We start from the raw sequence: 16,585 nt of genomic DNA, 5'->3' as shown, positions 1-16,585 counted from the left end.
ATATATGTTTTTGACGTTTTATGAGTCCTACAAGACCTAGTAGTCCAGTTGTAAGAACACTTTCAGCACCAGATCATTAACTCTTGAATCTTGCACTAATCCTAACCCCTGCTGGGATGATGTCACAATGGTTCTCGGGCCTGGTGTTTTTAAAAGGACGCAGTCCTCCCCTCCACACACTGTCCGAGTGACATACAGGCTCTATGAATGATTGCACAGAGGGGGGTAGAGAGGGTAAGGGTTTTACAAGCACAACCTGAGCCAAGAACCCTAATATCCTCCTGAGCCACAGTAATGGAGTGAGTCAGTCGTTTTGGGGTTCTCAACTGGGTCACATAGCTACTTCCTGACCCTCAGGTCATTTACACACACACACACACACACACACACACACATACACACAGTCTACCGAATCGCATCGTTAAGAGAGCTGTTCATTTGGCTCCCTAATTTGCATACTGCTAGGCGATTATCTGCAGATAAATTATGAAAACATTCAATGAAGATGGTGAATCCTCCTCACTGCAGGAACAATTCATAGGCTAGTGGATCAATAGCCTCACTCTGGTCCAAAATATGATAAAAGAAAACAGATTGAATTGTTTTAAAAGCTAATGTTTCTAATATGGTATTTTCAAAGAATGATATATATCATTGATTTAATCAAAGTGTTGACAATGGGGGTAGTCAACTGCTGCTTTCTGTGTAGCAAAGCCCATGATTAACACCTGCTTCGTTCTTCAATTATACCGGTATTGCAGATAGCTGAGAAAATTATTTCACTAATTTAACTGACGTCGTTCTATCTCTTTTCTGAACATGTATGGACCCATAACTTAATTGAGCATCTGTTCTGTTTATTTTAGAGACCCATTTTTCCATTAGAAAGTGCCCATCACACAGTTTATTTGAAATGTTACCTTTTAGTTTTTTCACAATAGTTTGGGCTATTTACTAAATTGTTCTGTTTGAATAAAATGCATAATTTGAAGAACAAACATAATTGTGGCAATTCATTCCTTGCAGTAAAATACTTTAATTTCAAGCAAAGACTGGTTAAATGTCGTAAAGGCCTAGACGATATCCCAAAAAGTGAACAATACACTGAATTCATACATTTTCAGTATTTGAAATTGTAAACACAATACCACAACAAATTTGTCCAATCTGTGAGGTAAACTCAACAATAAAGTATTCAATAATTTAGCTGTGTATTTCAGATGGAATGAAGGCATTAGAATGTACCAGAGGTCACCAAAATAGAGCTTGTTCGGCAAACAATTCTTAAACCCGCGGGGGGCTGACCCCCTAGGGGGTCCTGGCTGGCTACTCCATGTGCTTGTGGAAAACACATGACAGATTCATTGCAGATAGTGAAATTTGTCTCATTTTAAATGAATTATCTGGCTGCTCTGGAGTAGATCTCATTTATCTTCTTACTGTACTGTTGTAATCGCTTTCTGGAAATCATAACTAAAGGATATGTTTTGATTGCGAAAGAAAGATTCTGCGAAAATCAAACTGCCCTTGGCTTCATAGACAAGTGGTCTCAAACAGTTCCTTGGATAATACAACTTTTCTGTCGTAATGTGATTTCACAATTTGTTACATTTAGTCCCTCACCATCAGCTTGTGTTGATTTTAATGATTGCCAAACTCCATGTTCATGTTTCAGTCCCTAACTAGAAGATTTGTCAGAATAGGACGTGATGACAATGTTTGACTGATTCATGGTCTTAAGTTTAAACTGTTCCATGAGTTGCTCAGCTGTCCTTAGGACATGCATTGAATCAGGGTTAACCAAACACTCCATTTCAATTCAGTCAATTGATGAAGTAATCTGAAATTCCAATGTTCCTCATTGAAAAGCATGACTTGGGTCTTTTGTACCATACGTTCAGTGAGTTACTCAGCTTTCCTTATGACATGAGTGTGTCTTTTGAATGACCATCTTCTCCCCTGCTCCACCTGCGCTACAACATCGTGCTCAACCTGCTGATACGTACCTATCGGTCTAAACCTGACCACCTCTCTCCTGTCTTCTCCTTTCTCTCCCCAGGGCTCGGCAGACCCTCTGAACAGTGCCTTCCATCTCACCTACAACATGGTTCTCAACCTGCTGCGAGTGGAGGAGATCAACCCGGAGTACATGCTGGAGAAGTCCTTCTACCAGTTCCAACACTACAGGGCTGTGCCCGGGGTCGTAGAGAGTGAGTCCAGATAAGGCCATCTACTCAAGTCCTATATTTGGCTCTCAACCTCTCCATTGGTTGGGAATTCCCCTGCTAGTGGTGCTTTATGCAAGTGAATAGACCAGATTGATTCAGTAGACTGTTCTGATGATTTGGTTTGGCCAAATATAGTACGAGCAGAGCTTTGTGAAGACTTGTTTGATGTCGCCTAGTTGTTGGTGTATAATTGACCATCTTAATGCTAGGAGAGCCGAGAGCGTTGACTCAAGCCAATGTACTTTTTTAAATTACTCTACAATGTCCCCTGCCCGTTCTTGACTTTTCCTGAATATGTCTATTTAAAACACTGTCATTGTTAGAATCTTAATATCATAAGCAGTTTTTAAGAGAACATGTCATTTCTTCCCACTGCCCCTCATTCACAGCAAGTCATTCACTGGCAGTCAGCCTGCGCAGCTGATGGCCCATCGAAACTATATCGAAACTAATTTCACACATATAATAATAGTTAGCCTAAAAACGATTAAATTGACAATCGTCTGATTGGTGAGAATATTATCAATTGTCAAATTGTATATGAAGAATCTGATTAGCAGTGCACCTTGGAATTGACACAGAGGCAGGTAAACGGAGCGCCAAAAAGTTACTCCTAGTCACTGGCAGGTAAGATGTTTTGATGTCTGTATAGTATCAAAAAGAGCAGATTCTGCAAATCTGTTTCCAAATCACCTATCCTTGCCAAACAACGAAAATGACCCTGTGAGCTCTATTTCAAAATATAACTTTTTGGCAGAATCTCCGCAATTCCGTGAACTTGCAACACACAGTAATTTTTGCAATAGCATATATTAAATGTATTTATTAGAATGTTGAAGTTCAAAAGACGCGTCATTGGCCCTAAAGGGGGGGGGTCAATCGAGGTTAGGCTTTTCTAGTGTTAACGCCTCGTATATATCATGCATCGGTGTGAGCTGCTATTTTTAGCTGCTCGTTCCATACTGTTGACCAGAATTACTAGAACGGGATTCCCCACTCTAGTAATGCGCATTCCCATTCTAGTAATTATATTTCAATGTGTATGACTGACTTTCCTCTGATGTCCACAGAGATGGCGAAGCTGGAAGAGATGTATAACGCCATAGAGATCCCCAACGAGGAGAGTGTGGTGACCTACTATAAGATTCGCCAACAGCTGGCCAAACTGAGCAAGGAGATAGAAGAGTTCATCCACAAACCAAAATACTGCCTTCCCTTCCTCCAGCCTGGCAGACTGGTCAAGGTTAGAGACCAAAATACTAATACCACCAACTCAAATACTTACTATGTAGCACAACCCAAAGACAAAATGTACACCACCATTCTTCATCTTTTTGTCTTTATGTGCTGTTCAAAAGGGCTTACGCAGATAAAATACATTATGTAAACTTAGTTTTTCTCAGATAAGGAACTATATGAGTGTTTGTTGTACATATAGATGTGCCTATAAATGTTGACCTATTTTTCAGGTCAAAAACGAAGATGCTGACTTTGGATGGGGCGTGGTTGTTAATTTCTCAAAGAAGGCAAATGTGAAGGTAATTTTTATAAATTGAATGTTATCAGAAAGTATCTGTAGTTACTTTTAATACAAAAGTTATGTTTTCACAATGTAGATAAACCTTGTGTTATAGCTTGTGTTTATATAGCATGTGTTTTCGACTCTGTGTTATGCATTTGTTGTCCTTCAGGTTAGCACATAATGCTTAGTGTTGCACCCATGTTGAGTATATGTGATGGTTTCCCTCCAGGCCATTATGGGTGATGCAGACCCTCTATATGTGGTAGAGGTGCTGGTCCACTGCAGTAAGGAGAGTGTGAAGAACACAGCTACAGAGGCTGCCAAACCTGCTGCCGCTGGGGAGAAGGGAGAAATGCAGGTGTGTACATGATGGGAGACGACATGGTTCCGTCAGAAATGGCTCCCAAGTTTTTTTTTTAAGGATCTCAGGCTTTCAACTTACTCTTAAAAGTTGTAATAGTAGAATGCACAAGGTGCAATTTTGAAATTGGGTATTGCATCAGCAGTTTTCCTCTTGTCATGTCAGTCATTGCAGACCTTGGAGAGCTATTTATAACTTGTCAGAAATGTCTAGATCATCTTGCCCATAGTTACTGTTGTAATGTTTGAGTCACTCAGATATCACATGAACACACATAAGACATGGCAAAATGTGTAGAATTGCAGGAAATTGGCTTTAAAATGGGAAATAAATATATCCACCCCAGGGTGAAATGTATAGAATTGCAGGGAGAAAAAATACGTGGCGTGTGATGTTCCCCAATGATGGAAGGGCCAGTGAAAAAGTTTGGCAACCACTACCCTAGTGCACTACTTTTGACCCTATATGGCCTCACACAGAGTCAAAAGACCTGATGGGTTGCCAATTCAGACATAGCCAATTCATTGCTGTGATAAAATAATACGACTGGACACTGTGTACTCCTGGTTTGGTGGTCTGCCGCAGGATGGAATCCAACATTGAAGTGGTTGGTTCTAGAATGTAGACCACACACAAGTCATTATGTGAGCGGTTACTACACTGTAACTGTCCTTGAGACTGAAGGAAATCAAACATGGCCAAGTCGTTAATGGTCAAACTGCTGCTGTGCTGTGTCCTAGAGCTTCCCTTTAACTTAAAGCAACAACCACATAATGAAATGGAACACTATTATATCTCGATGGCAACATCTCTTGTTTTCAAGAGAAATTAGCTCGTATGCTATGTCATTAGAGTTATCTTATACAGTATCTTCATGCTCACATTGAAACACCATAAATGGTGTGGTCGGGATGGATACCCCTCGTTTAAAACATGTATTTATTTTCCTTTGGTTTTGTAACCCTCCATTTAATATAAACACCATTCAAACTTTGAGACTTCTCTCAGTTTAGGTTCATATTCAGTCACATGGGCACACACTTATTTTTTAAATCTTATTTCATCCCTCTCTTTCTCTCCCCTCGCTCTCTCTCCCCCCCTTGCTCTCTCTGTCTCCCCCTCACTATATCGCCTTTCCTCTACCCAAATAGCCACCAGACCTGGGTTCAAATACTGTTTGAATCATTTCAAATACTGTATCTGTGCTTAATTGAGCTTGCCTGTTGCAGTGGAACCAATAGAAAACTCTCACATCTACAACACTCGCCCACCTGGCACTCCAGGCAGGCTAAATCAAACGCTCAAAGAATTTGAAAATTTCAAGTACTATTTGAACCCAAGTTTGCCAAATACCATTCAATTAAACTGCTGCTTCTTTTACTGCCTGTGCAAGTTTCCTCCATTTTGCGCTAGTCCCTTTAGAGTCCGTGTCTTGTTATTTAGTGCAGTCCTCTTGTCCTAAACTCCTCTGTGACCTCTGTCTAGATCAAGATGACTTTAGCTGCCTGCCTGTCTCTCGTCTCGTATTATTCTTCCAAATCTCGGAGGAGCCTTTAAACTCTAGCTGAAACGATGTCTGGCCCTGCTCTCTGGGCTCGCTCCTGCAAAACCGTTACGATGAATCCCTCCACATTCTCTCCCCTCCCCACTCTCTCCCTCATATCTTCCCCTCCACTGTCAAAGTACGGCAAAGTCCCTCTCTCCCCAAGCTCTTCTAGCTCCTCTGTAGCCTGTGCCGTCTGTACCTGGCAGTGTGTGGACTGGAGGGATCTGCAGGCCAATATCCAGTGGCCTTTCTTGCATGAAGAAGTACAGGCTAGGGGATCAAATTTGATTTAAATGAAGAGGTTGAATCGGGTGTTCTGCAGTTTGTGCCAATGTACAGATCCCTTAGACTTGTAGACATAGCAGCAGTCAGGATTGCATCTTGGTTCTGTATAAAACCCCATTTAGTAAGTGTTCAGGATCTCCTGAGTCAGTCAATGATGATAGCTATGATGACCGCTACAATGTTGGATACAAAGTAAATAGATACAAATATGATTGTATAATAACAGTATACATAAAGTGATATACTAATATACTTCTGTCCATTTGGATTGTTTCTGATCAGGTGGTTCCTGTGATGCTCCGCCTCCTGACCTCCATCAGTTCAGTCCGTCTCTACATTCCCAAAGACCTGCGGCCTTATGACAACAGACAGAGCATGCTCAAATCCATACAGGTGAGAACCAGGGATGCAAACTCGTCACTTTTTGGCAATATTTGCCGTTTTGATCTCAAAATAGGCCATCCACATGAATCGTGTAGTCTACAAGATCTGGGGGGGGGGGTCTGACGAAAAATGAGCTATAAAAGAGAAAAGTGAACAGATATTCTCCCTGTGTGATCACTAAATAATGGTGTATGTTTCTCATATCGAAATTAATGACTGAGCACAATACATCCCTACGCGTCCTACAAATTGAATATCAGAGTTCAGAGCGTGATGTCAGATATGTCATATCAGAATGAGTGCTTCATCCAATATCACGTGACAGCTGTCACCAGCCAGCCTCATCCCCTACCAGCCATTAGGCAATCAGCTGCTTCTGTCTGTTCTTTCTCCGCATCTCCATCTATTTTCAAATGTTATTTAGCCGTGATGGCAAGCTGCGGTGTGCAGTCCGCTGTAGCTCAGTTGGTAGAGCATGGCGCTTGCAACGCCAGGGTTGTGGGTTCGTTTCTCACGGGGGGCCAGTATGAAAAATGTATGCACTCACTTAACTGTAAGTCGCTCTGGATAAGAGCGTCTGCTAAATGACTAAAATGTAAATGTAAAATGCAGACAGTGATGGGGTTTCTGTTACATTTGTTTAATTATTGGAGCAGATTGCACACGTATCTTTTCATTTCGCCTGTCTGGCGAGGCTTCGTTGTCACGCAGCCTCTGAGTGCCATAGAGGAAAAATGGAGCACAATGAGAGTCATGCTTGCGCCTTTACATCACTGAAAAACGTGAGTTTCTAGTCCACAAGTTTTACTGGAGCTTCCTTCTCCCCTTTTTACTGTGAATCGGGGCACATTTGTTATATACTTTTATAAACCATGTAGCGGGCCGCTTTAAACTAATCGCGGGGTGCGGGTTTTGGGTTTGATAACAAACAAGCTTGTTTAGTCATGTTACATGGCTTGCTAGCTAACAACGTGGTACCATGGCTATGCACATTTGGATGGCACAGGTAAAACAGAAAAAGGATAGATGGCCTGCTCAAAGAGATGCTTCAAAGGTAGGATGCATTTACAATGCGTTACAATTTTTATGTAATTCTAAGCTAAATCAGAATGAAAAAATCGTTATCTTTTTCTGGTGTTCTTTAAATTCTGTTTAGTGCCTAACTTTTGGGAGCGTTGTGTGTGTGTGAAAGTGGTGTGAGAGAGAAAGGATGTGTGTTAGCGAGGGGGGGTGGTCTGTGTGTAATGTTGACTGAAGAGTATGCTAAAGATGGTTTCATATAGGCCTAGTGTGTTTTCCCTATACTGCCACAATGAAAATGCAGATCATTATGCATTTATATTCCTCACTACATTCCTCCTGCCCAATCACAGGTAGGCCTTTGGATATGAGCAAATCAGATATTTTCTGCAGTAGTGTTTTCTATTATACATTTAGTGTGAAGTTAAATTCAATGTGTTGAATTGAGTTGAGATGTGAATATCAGGGACAGGTGTTTGTGCAGCACACATGCAGAACATATAGAAAATGGGAATACTACTCGGTATGGTGATACATGGCCTGGTATCACATCATTAGTAAAATGTTGGTATTGTGGCAACCCCACTTTTTGGGCCCTCACCAGTTTGCATTCCTGGAGAACACACCACAGTGATAAATATTTATCAAAGCTACTCGGAGACGTAGGCTCTATTTCAATCGTTTTTTCTTAAAAATCGGTCCTTCTCTAGTGTAATAAAAGAAAACCGGCGAGGAGAAGATGGATGTTTTTAGACAATTGAGAAAGAGCCTTGGTGTAATACAGAGGTTGCATGGGACATAGGTGACTGTTTTATATATCATTTAGATATATTTATTATATTTGTCAACGGTTATCAAAGGCTTTCTCATGCTTCATTCTCTGGTCCTGTCCCCACCACACAGGAGGTGCAGAAGAGGTTCCCGGATGGCGTTCCCCTGCTGGACCCCATCGATGACATGAGCATTAAGGACCCGGGCCTGAAGAAGGTCATCCAGAAGGTGGAGGCGTTTGAACACAGGATGTACTCCCACCCCATGCACTCTGACCCCAGCCTGGAGGCCGTCTACTCCCTCTGCGAGAGGAAAGCCCTGGTGAGGATGGGTGGGGTGGTGGTATTTGGAATGGTTGGTTGGTTCATGTCCTGTAGGGCCACACTGCCCAGTGTATGGCTCGGACCATATAATGTTTTGTCAGTAGTGATTGGCATGGCAATGGGGCTATGATGAGGGGTTTGTTTTGTGGATAGGTTGGGGTTCAAGAAACTTTATTGACTTTGACAAAAAGTTGTGAACATTGTATTTTTCTGTTGACGTAAATCAAAGCTTGTGTACTATATCCTCCAAGCGCCCACACACCAAGGCTTGTTTTTTTCAGTCACTTACGTAGATCTAGCCTAAATCAGAACCATTGTGTTTTTGGTCCCTTCCTGTCCGTCTGAGCTGGAAACGGTAATGTACTGACAGAAACAGACAGGGTGTGGTGAAGGACAATATGCGATGGAAATGAGAACACTCTCATTCATCTAACTTTGGCAGAACATTCAGCACCAACCGACTGTACCTCTTTTAATTGGCTAGCTCTAAAATGCGAAGGAGGGAGATTTTTATGAAATAAGGAGTAAAGTTAATAGTTGTGTGGCCAAGTACCTGTGAGAGGATGAGTGTTAAAGATGCACTATGCAGAAATTGCTCCGCTATTTCCTGGTTACAAAAATTAAGAGTTCGCCTAATTTCAGTTTGTGTGAAAACAAGCAAGTATTGTGTATAGAATCATTGTACCATCTAAACCGCTGTGAAATATATTTTTCATAACCAGAAATATTGCATCTTTAGCTGTTTGAAGCTGGTGTACAAAACCGAAACTAAAAGACGCAAACACATAACTTAAGAACGGGAATCATAGATATAGCGCACATAGAACAGATCTATTGCTTCTTAGACTTGCTTTCAATGAGAGGGACAGATTTATAACACCTTTCGATGTGAATTTGGTCGGGAAGCCCAAAAAGTTACATATTGCAGCTTTAAAGGAAAAATGTATCCAAAACCACCCATTTCTGTAATTTACAGTATTAAATGACACGATGTGAGAATAATATTTTTTGTGAACAAAGGTTTCATTTTGTCATAACTTTGGTAGCAACGTGAAAATCGTTGTGGAAATCTGTTGCAGTTCAAGTCGACTACAAAACCCACAATGCAATGCTCTCTATGGGCTGGCTAGCAAACATGGCTACATACAATAATACCAAAGACAATATCAGCATGTAAAGTAGCTAGTTAGCTGTAAAATCTCCTAAACAAACTGCACTATCAATTTAGGAGTCTACAATCTCACCAGGTTCAACCTGCAGATAGATGTGCCTCACAGAGTGGAGTCTGATGTTCACAGCGGCAATGCAAAGGCACCATACAATGCACCCTGGACTGAAGAGGCAGACAAATAGGAGAAATGTGCTGGGCCCTCTGTTAAATTACACATTTCTCAAGGTAGTAATATGGCAAAAATATGATCAATGACTCATTCCAGAGAAGACAACCTCCCGCGACATCGTCCAGTATTGCAATTTGATGTCCTATTAACTTCCAGTGTAGTGAGAGCAGCTTTATCACAATGATACGTCATACTGGCTGAATTTCTGGCTGCTTGAATGGCAATAACTCAGATATACATGAAATGACCCTGGAATCGATAGAACATCGCTCAGAGATGCACAAAAACAATATAGCATTCACGTGCGTAGCTTGTTTGTGTATGGGTCCCGGTTATGGGTCCTGTCTGGCTCGGTTTGTAAAGAATGGTGCTTGCAACGCCATGGTTGTGGGTTTGACTCCCATGGGGGACCAGTACATGGGGGGGAGTATGAAAATGTATGCACTCACCACTGTAAGACTGTTTTCACATATATTCCTCTTCATAAGAACTGATCTCAGTCATCTTTAAAGTGAACTCTGGGGTAAAAAAAAAAAAAAGCAAAATAACTCTGTTCTCTTTGTATACACACTGTCTTTGAATGAGGACTCAACTCTTTTGCCAGTTCACTTCACCTATTTTATGGGCTGAGTCCTCTTTGCATTCACATTGCTATGTTTAGAAGGAACCAAGATTTTTTCCCCAACATTCACTCAATGCACTCTGCTAGATATGCCCACTTACATTTGGAAGCTAATAGATTGCATTTAGTTAAAATATTATACATAATTGTCATCAACAGATAATATTAACATTTAATATGATTGGTAACAGAATAAATAACTGAAGAATAATTGCAGATTAAATAATGCTGTAATTGAAAATTGTACACCCAATGTAGGCTACTGCCCCTAGAATTGATTTTGTACCCTATGTAGTAATTCTCACCAAATATGTTGTCTTCGCACACTATTCAAACCCCACAATCGAATAAACAACTTATGATGCTATCTTAGCCTATAGATCACATATTGCAAACAAATAATCTGAACCAAAAACTATTTCTGTGCATCCTTGATAATCAATATCTAGAAACGACACGTTTTTTCCATGAACCTTCTCCTTTGTGGCACCAATGGCGTTATGGCAGTGGAAATGGTGTTGCAGTAGTTTAGTGTGTGGTGCGGGAATAATGGCAAGCGAACCTGGGGAGCTTTGTGTTCACATTGCCCTAAAAAAGGGTACCGGACCACGGAATTCAAGGGAACCGAACTCAGACCACCTCTCGAGATGGTCTGTTTGGTTCGCTTCGGGGCTCTTTTGAGGGGTCTGAGTTCCTTTAGTGTTCACACTGCACAAAAAAATTTGCAAACCACACTGAGTTCACAAAAATTGTCTGAAAGGGATCAAGTGTGAACACACTCTTTGGAGAAAAGTGTCTGCTAAATGACAAAAATGTAAATGAAAAATCAAAGCTGCAAAGAGGCTCAATGTGTAGCAAGTGGAGTGAGAGTTTTCAAATGCAACTCAAAATGGAACTAAATTACGGGATCAAAAGAGGGAAATGAGAAGGAGTAGGCTGTATCTGAATGGGGTTGGGGAGAAAGCACAGCATGTAGCCTCAATTAGCCTAGCTAGCTAGCTTCTCTAGGCTACTCCAGTCAAGACAGTCACTGTTATATTGGATAATACATAACATTGTGGCTGCTACAAGTTAGCTAGTCTTGGCTGTTGCCTTGGCTAACCTTACTTCATCTCTCTCTCCCTCCGTCTGCTCGGCTCGCTCCCATCTCTCACACAAGGGCCCCTCTCCAGCTGCAGCATTAGAGCGCCAGCGTTTCCCTCGCGCAGCAATGCTCCGGTTAAAAACGTACATTTAAAAAAACATGTAGGCCTATTTAGAACATCTAGATATTTCAAACCCCATCCTTACCCTACACTTTTACTGTACTGAGTGATAATCACTCAGAGCCCACATCTCGTAACCTGTATACTCCACAACATATGTAAACAAGCTCTGACTCAGTGGGTCAACTAGAGCTGTGGTGACTGAGGTTGCCTACTACTGGTGTTGTTTAGTTGTCCCATGTTGTTAGTCAGACTCTCCCTGCAGCATGATATAATGGTGTTTGGGTGAGCCTGTAATTGGATAATGGTTTTAAGCAGGGACATTTAGGCACGGTGTGTGGCAGAGAGGAAAACACATGCCTGCAACAGACCAAGACTGTTAACCAACACTATCTCCGTCTCGGCTGTCAGTCTCGGCTGGGCTGAGCTCTGATTTGGATTGAATGCCTCAGTTTGCAGCTTCAGTCATGCAAGACAAATCTTCATCTGGACTCTGAAAACATCACTGGACAGAGACTGCACATTTAGTCACAATACGGCCTTATGATATGAATAAAATGGTACATTTTAAATGGATTGTTCAGCTAAATTACAAATGTACATAATTGTTTCCTTGAAAGCAGTCTATGGACAGGGTTGTTTATTTTCTTCATATGGTTCCTTACTAGGGCGCAATGTGTTTAACAGTGTCATGTTATCCTGTCTGTATGTCAGATTGCAGGGGACATTAAAGGAACCAAGCGGGAGCTTAAGAAGGCTCGGACCGTCCTGCAGATGGACGAGCTCAAGTGCAGGAAGCGCGTCCTGAGGCGTCTAGGGTTCGCCACTTCCTCGGATGTCATCGAAATGAAGGGCCGAGTGGCCTGTGAGATCAGCAGGTAAGGAAAACAAAAAACACTGGTATGACTTTACCCGAATATATAAAAAATATATAAAATGATACAATTAATAATAACAATTGGTTTTATTTTTGTTTCCTCTTTTTAGTTTTTCCATGTTTTCGCTCTCAATCACTTTTTTTTAATAGAAACAATTCCACAACAATGCTTAAACCACATCAAGAGACTACTTTTGATGTCTGGGAAAAATATAATAATTTTGTGGGTTTGGGTGTAGTAACCCTTTAATACAAGTGTGCCCAGCAAGAGACCATTGTTTGGTTAGCGATGTTTCTGTGATTGCGGAGTTTGCAAAGCAAATGGCCACTCGACTAATGCAAATAATCATGATATCATTCTCCCAGGTAGGCATAGGCTACTTTGTTGTTAACATTTAATTGAGAAGGTTTTTGGGAAAGCCTTTCCGTCTCTACCAGAAGGTTGTTATATTTAGCATAATTGCTAACGGCTACATAGTGTAGACATACACGTGCACCACGCACACAGACCGGGGCGTTCCTGTTGTGTGTCAAAAAGTTGCAGGAAAATACGAATCACTGATGCATTTTAAGTGTCTTATAATTAACTTGGACAAATGTATGAATTTTCTACTAAGTTCAATATTTTTTGGAATATTGTTGAATTACATTTTTATGGTTCCGTGGTTTAGAAATTGCATAGTCCCCCCATTTTAGGAGACCAAAAATATTGGGACAAATTCACGTATGTGTATTAAAGTAGTAAAAAGTCCCATATTCATAGCACACAATGACTACATCAAGCTTGTGACTCTACAAACTTGTTGGATGCATTTGCTGTTTGTTTTGGTTGTGTTTCAGATTATTTCTAGCCCAATAGAAATTAATGGTAAATAAAGTATTGTTATTTTGGTGTCACTTTTATTGTAAATAAGAATAGAATATGTTTCTACTCACTTCTACATTAATGTGGATGCTACCATGATTACGGATAATCCCGAATGAATCGTGAATAATAATGAGTGAGAAAGTTAGATGCACAAATATCATATTGGAGCTCACTGTATTCCCAAATAAATGTATTCTCAAACATGTTATTTTCTCTGTTAAGCTGTGTGCACTGAACTGACATGATTGTTGACACTCCGATGTTCAGATGAAGTGAATGAAATAGTCTATCATGCGCACCACCGCCGCGCTCAACTCAGACAGCAGTGTGTATGCCTGCTGTAGCTGCTGGTAAAGTAATTCAAAGCCTCTACTTTATCAATCAGGATGTTACTTTCCAGTGCTACTATTTTTGCCATGTAATGTGATTAAAACACCATCAGACAACCTCATAGTAGAATAGTTTACCTATTTAGCTAGTCGGCTTGTTGATGTGTGTTCTATGCAAGATAAATATTCCTCTCGAGGCGCTTTCAAATTGCGAGAGCCAAAGGGAGGGAAACATTTATTCTGACAAGCAGTTTAACAACAATTCCTAATGCAATCGCGGGAAAACACTTTTGAAAGCAGTTTTGTCCTTTGTTAAAAAGAGGGGGGTCCTAGTTTTCTATTGCTACCACGTTATTTCTTTACTCCTTCAATTGCACGAGTGGCATCATTTTACAAATGGTTACAACTGCAGTTTCAAGCATGGTGGAGCAGCTGCGCAACAGTAGTGATGGGTTGTTCACAAACCATTTTGGGTGAACGTCGGGAACCGAATTGCATATTTTAAAGAGCTGTTCATTTGGCTCCCAGCCCCCTGATTTGCATACTGTTACTATTGCTGTTTGAATTCCAGACATCGACTATCTGGAGATAAATTATCAAAACATTATCTGAAGATGGTAATTCCTCAGTGCAGGAACAATATGGTGAGGGAGAGCCTCATTCTGGTCCACGCTAATTTTGCAGGCCATCTAATAATTTGGTCAGGTAAAAAAGTATTTGAACTGACATTTCACAATCTGACATAATGGTAAGCAACGTTTTAGACTTTAAATTAATGGTTTTAGGTCAATTTCTAAGCATTACTGAACGAAGAGCCGTTTGGGAGCCAAATGAATGTCTCTTTTTAGGTGAATGTAGCCAAATGATTCGGCTCACAGAAAAGACTCGAATGCCCATCACTACGCAAAGGGGACAATGATATCTTAAAAGGGCAATGACATACTTCGTAATAAAAACCAAAAACGTAAGATTTTTCTAGTGAATAATAATTTGTCCATTATTTTTATTTATAATGAAAGAATTATTATTAATAATAACAATCAGGATGTTTCCAATGGGGTAAATGCAGATGCACAAACTCCATGCTTCAGCCTATGTACATTTTATAGCCACTATGCTGCATCAGTTGGGCTACAGGTGATAATGCTTATTGCTAATAGCACATCTGATAATATAGACAATATGCACAGTCCAATATGTACAAATAAATGTATAAGTTTTACCAATATGTTTTGGGGATAATTTCTGGAAGTGGACATTATATTTTAGACATTATCTGCATACTTTTATTTTCATTCATTTTGGAGTATAATGTCATTTTAAAAAGTCACCAGAACTGAGCTTCTCAGTCCTTCTATATAAAATGTATCCCGCAAGGGGACTGGAATTGGCCAAACTCGCAGTTTAATACAGGTACAAAATAATAATATTTCCCTAAAAGCGTGATGGTCATGACTTTCTTACATGAAAGGGGAGGTTAACTTGGCCCAAGACAATCCATCTGAGATCGAATTAAGTTTGTCATGGGATAATTTTTGTTGCTTTAACCCCTGGCTGATGAGCTGCTGATGACTGAGATGGTGTTCAGCTGATCTTAGAACAGTTATCTATATTAACATGTTGTTAAAAAAAACTCTGTCACTGACTGATCTGAGACCTGTGTTTGATCCAGTGCTGATGAGCTGCTACTGACTGAGATGATGTTCAACGGCCTGTTCAACGATCTGACTGCAGAACAGGTTACCGCTCTACTCAGCGTCTTCGTCTTCCAGGAGAATGTAAGACGCACGCACACACTACTTTTCCTACGTAATCAGATAAAACATACTTTTGGCCAGATAGACAACATCCTTCTTTCCCACACTCTTCAACTTCAAACGTCGTCACGACATTTCTTACACCGTTCACTAAAAGCACTCTAACCTATTACTTCAAGTCTGATAGTAGCCTAATGTCCCCATATCTTGAATTTTATGTTTTTTTTGATGAATCAAATCCTCAATACATCAACTTGATGCTTCCTCTCCCAACAAGGAATTCCTGTGTAAAATGTTTGAAAACTTTGTCTTGGCTTCCTAAATGATTGACCTCCCCACTAACAAATTCCACTCTGTAAACTCCATCGTACAGGCAGTTGGTCACTCTGGGATGTTTCTCCTCTCTGAGTGTTCATTGTTCACTGTAAGCTGGGCGATACAGCGCCACAGACTCTTCACTGCTGGTCCCAGTATGGCAGCCCTCACGTTAGGATGTGTTCCAACTTAGTGATGGGGTGTGAAATGCCTGGAGTCATGGTCTTGCTACCTCCATGTGTTTGTGTATCATAGTGTAATGACAGTACAGGTGTATTCATCAGCAAAGGTCTAGTGCAGTGTGTGCATCATCAAGTCAAGAATACATTGAAGGGTCTAGCTCTGTGTTTGTGTATTATCATGTCAACTGTCTATACTTTAATTTAGTTTTAGGCTTCTATATGTATCATGTCATATCTACTGCCTGCAAGTCTTTCTCTCTCTCTCTCGTGCCTCTGTTGTCTGTTAGCAGATCAGCTCTGTGACATTCACATGCAGCTGTCGTCCAGTGTCCTGTCGCCCCACTGCCCTGCATAAAGGCTACAGTGTGTTGTATGTTGATATTTATGCAGCTGCTCCCTCTCCTCTGTTGCTTCTACCTAATGCTGCTGCTGGAGAGGATGGTGAGGGCACAGACAGGCAGAGCAGATCTCATGACAGGCTAAAAACACCAGGGCTTAATGGGGCGTCACACAGGGCACTGAGCCAGAGAGAGAATAGGCTTGGGAGTAGGGCACAGAGAGGGGAGAGGGGCCTGAGGCACTACCATAGGAGAGTGGGAAATGGGATCAAGAAAACAGTCACACATATTTATTATTTCCCTCGAACAAGT

General features: G+C 40.9%; 1 protein-coding gene across 1 annotated transcript in view; it reads left to right on the top strand.

The window, feature by feature from the left end:
• Window positions 1-16,585, top strand: part of LOC121582834 (exosome RNA helicase MTR4) — a 53,688-nt gene that overhangs the window by 21,951 nt on the left and 15,152 nt on the right. The window contains exons 15-22 of the mRNA XM_041898968.2: window positions 2,060-2,210; window positions 3,299-3,471; window positions 3,698-3,766; window positions 3,980-4,108; window positions 6,225-6,335; window positions 8,250-8,438; window positions 12,322-12,485; window positions 15,354-15,459. Of these exons, the coding sequence (XP_041754902.2) occupies window positions 2,060-2,210; window positions 3,299-3,471; window positions 3,698-3,766; window positions 3,980-4,108; window positions 6,225-6,335; window positions 8,250-8,438; window positions 12,322-12,485; window positions 15,354-15,459 (1,092 nt within the window). The remainder of the gene's footprint in view (window positions 1-2,059; window positions 2,211-3,298; window positions 3,472-3,697; window positions 3,767-3,979; window positions 4,109-6,224; window positions 6,336-8,249; window positions 8,439-12,321; window positions 12,486-15,353; window positions 15,460-16,585) is intronic.

This window comes from Coregonus clupeaformis, chromosome 15, assembly GCF_020615455.1.
Source record: "Coregonus clupeaformis isolate EN_2021a chromosome 15, ASM2061545v1, whole genome shotgun sequence".
NCBI lineage: Eukaryota > Metazoa > Chordata > Actinopteri > Salmoniformes > Salmonidae > Coregonus > Coregonus clupeaformis.
This window is presented reverse-complemented; position numbering and strand designations above follow the sequence as displayed.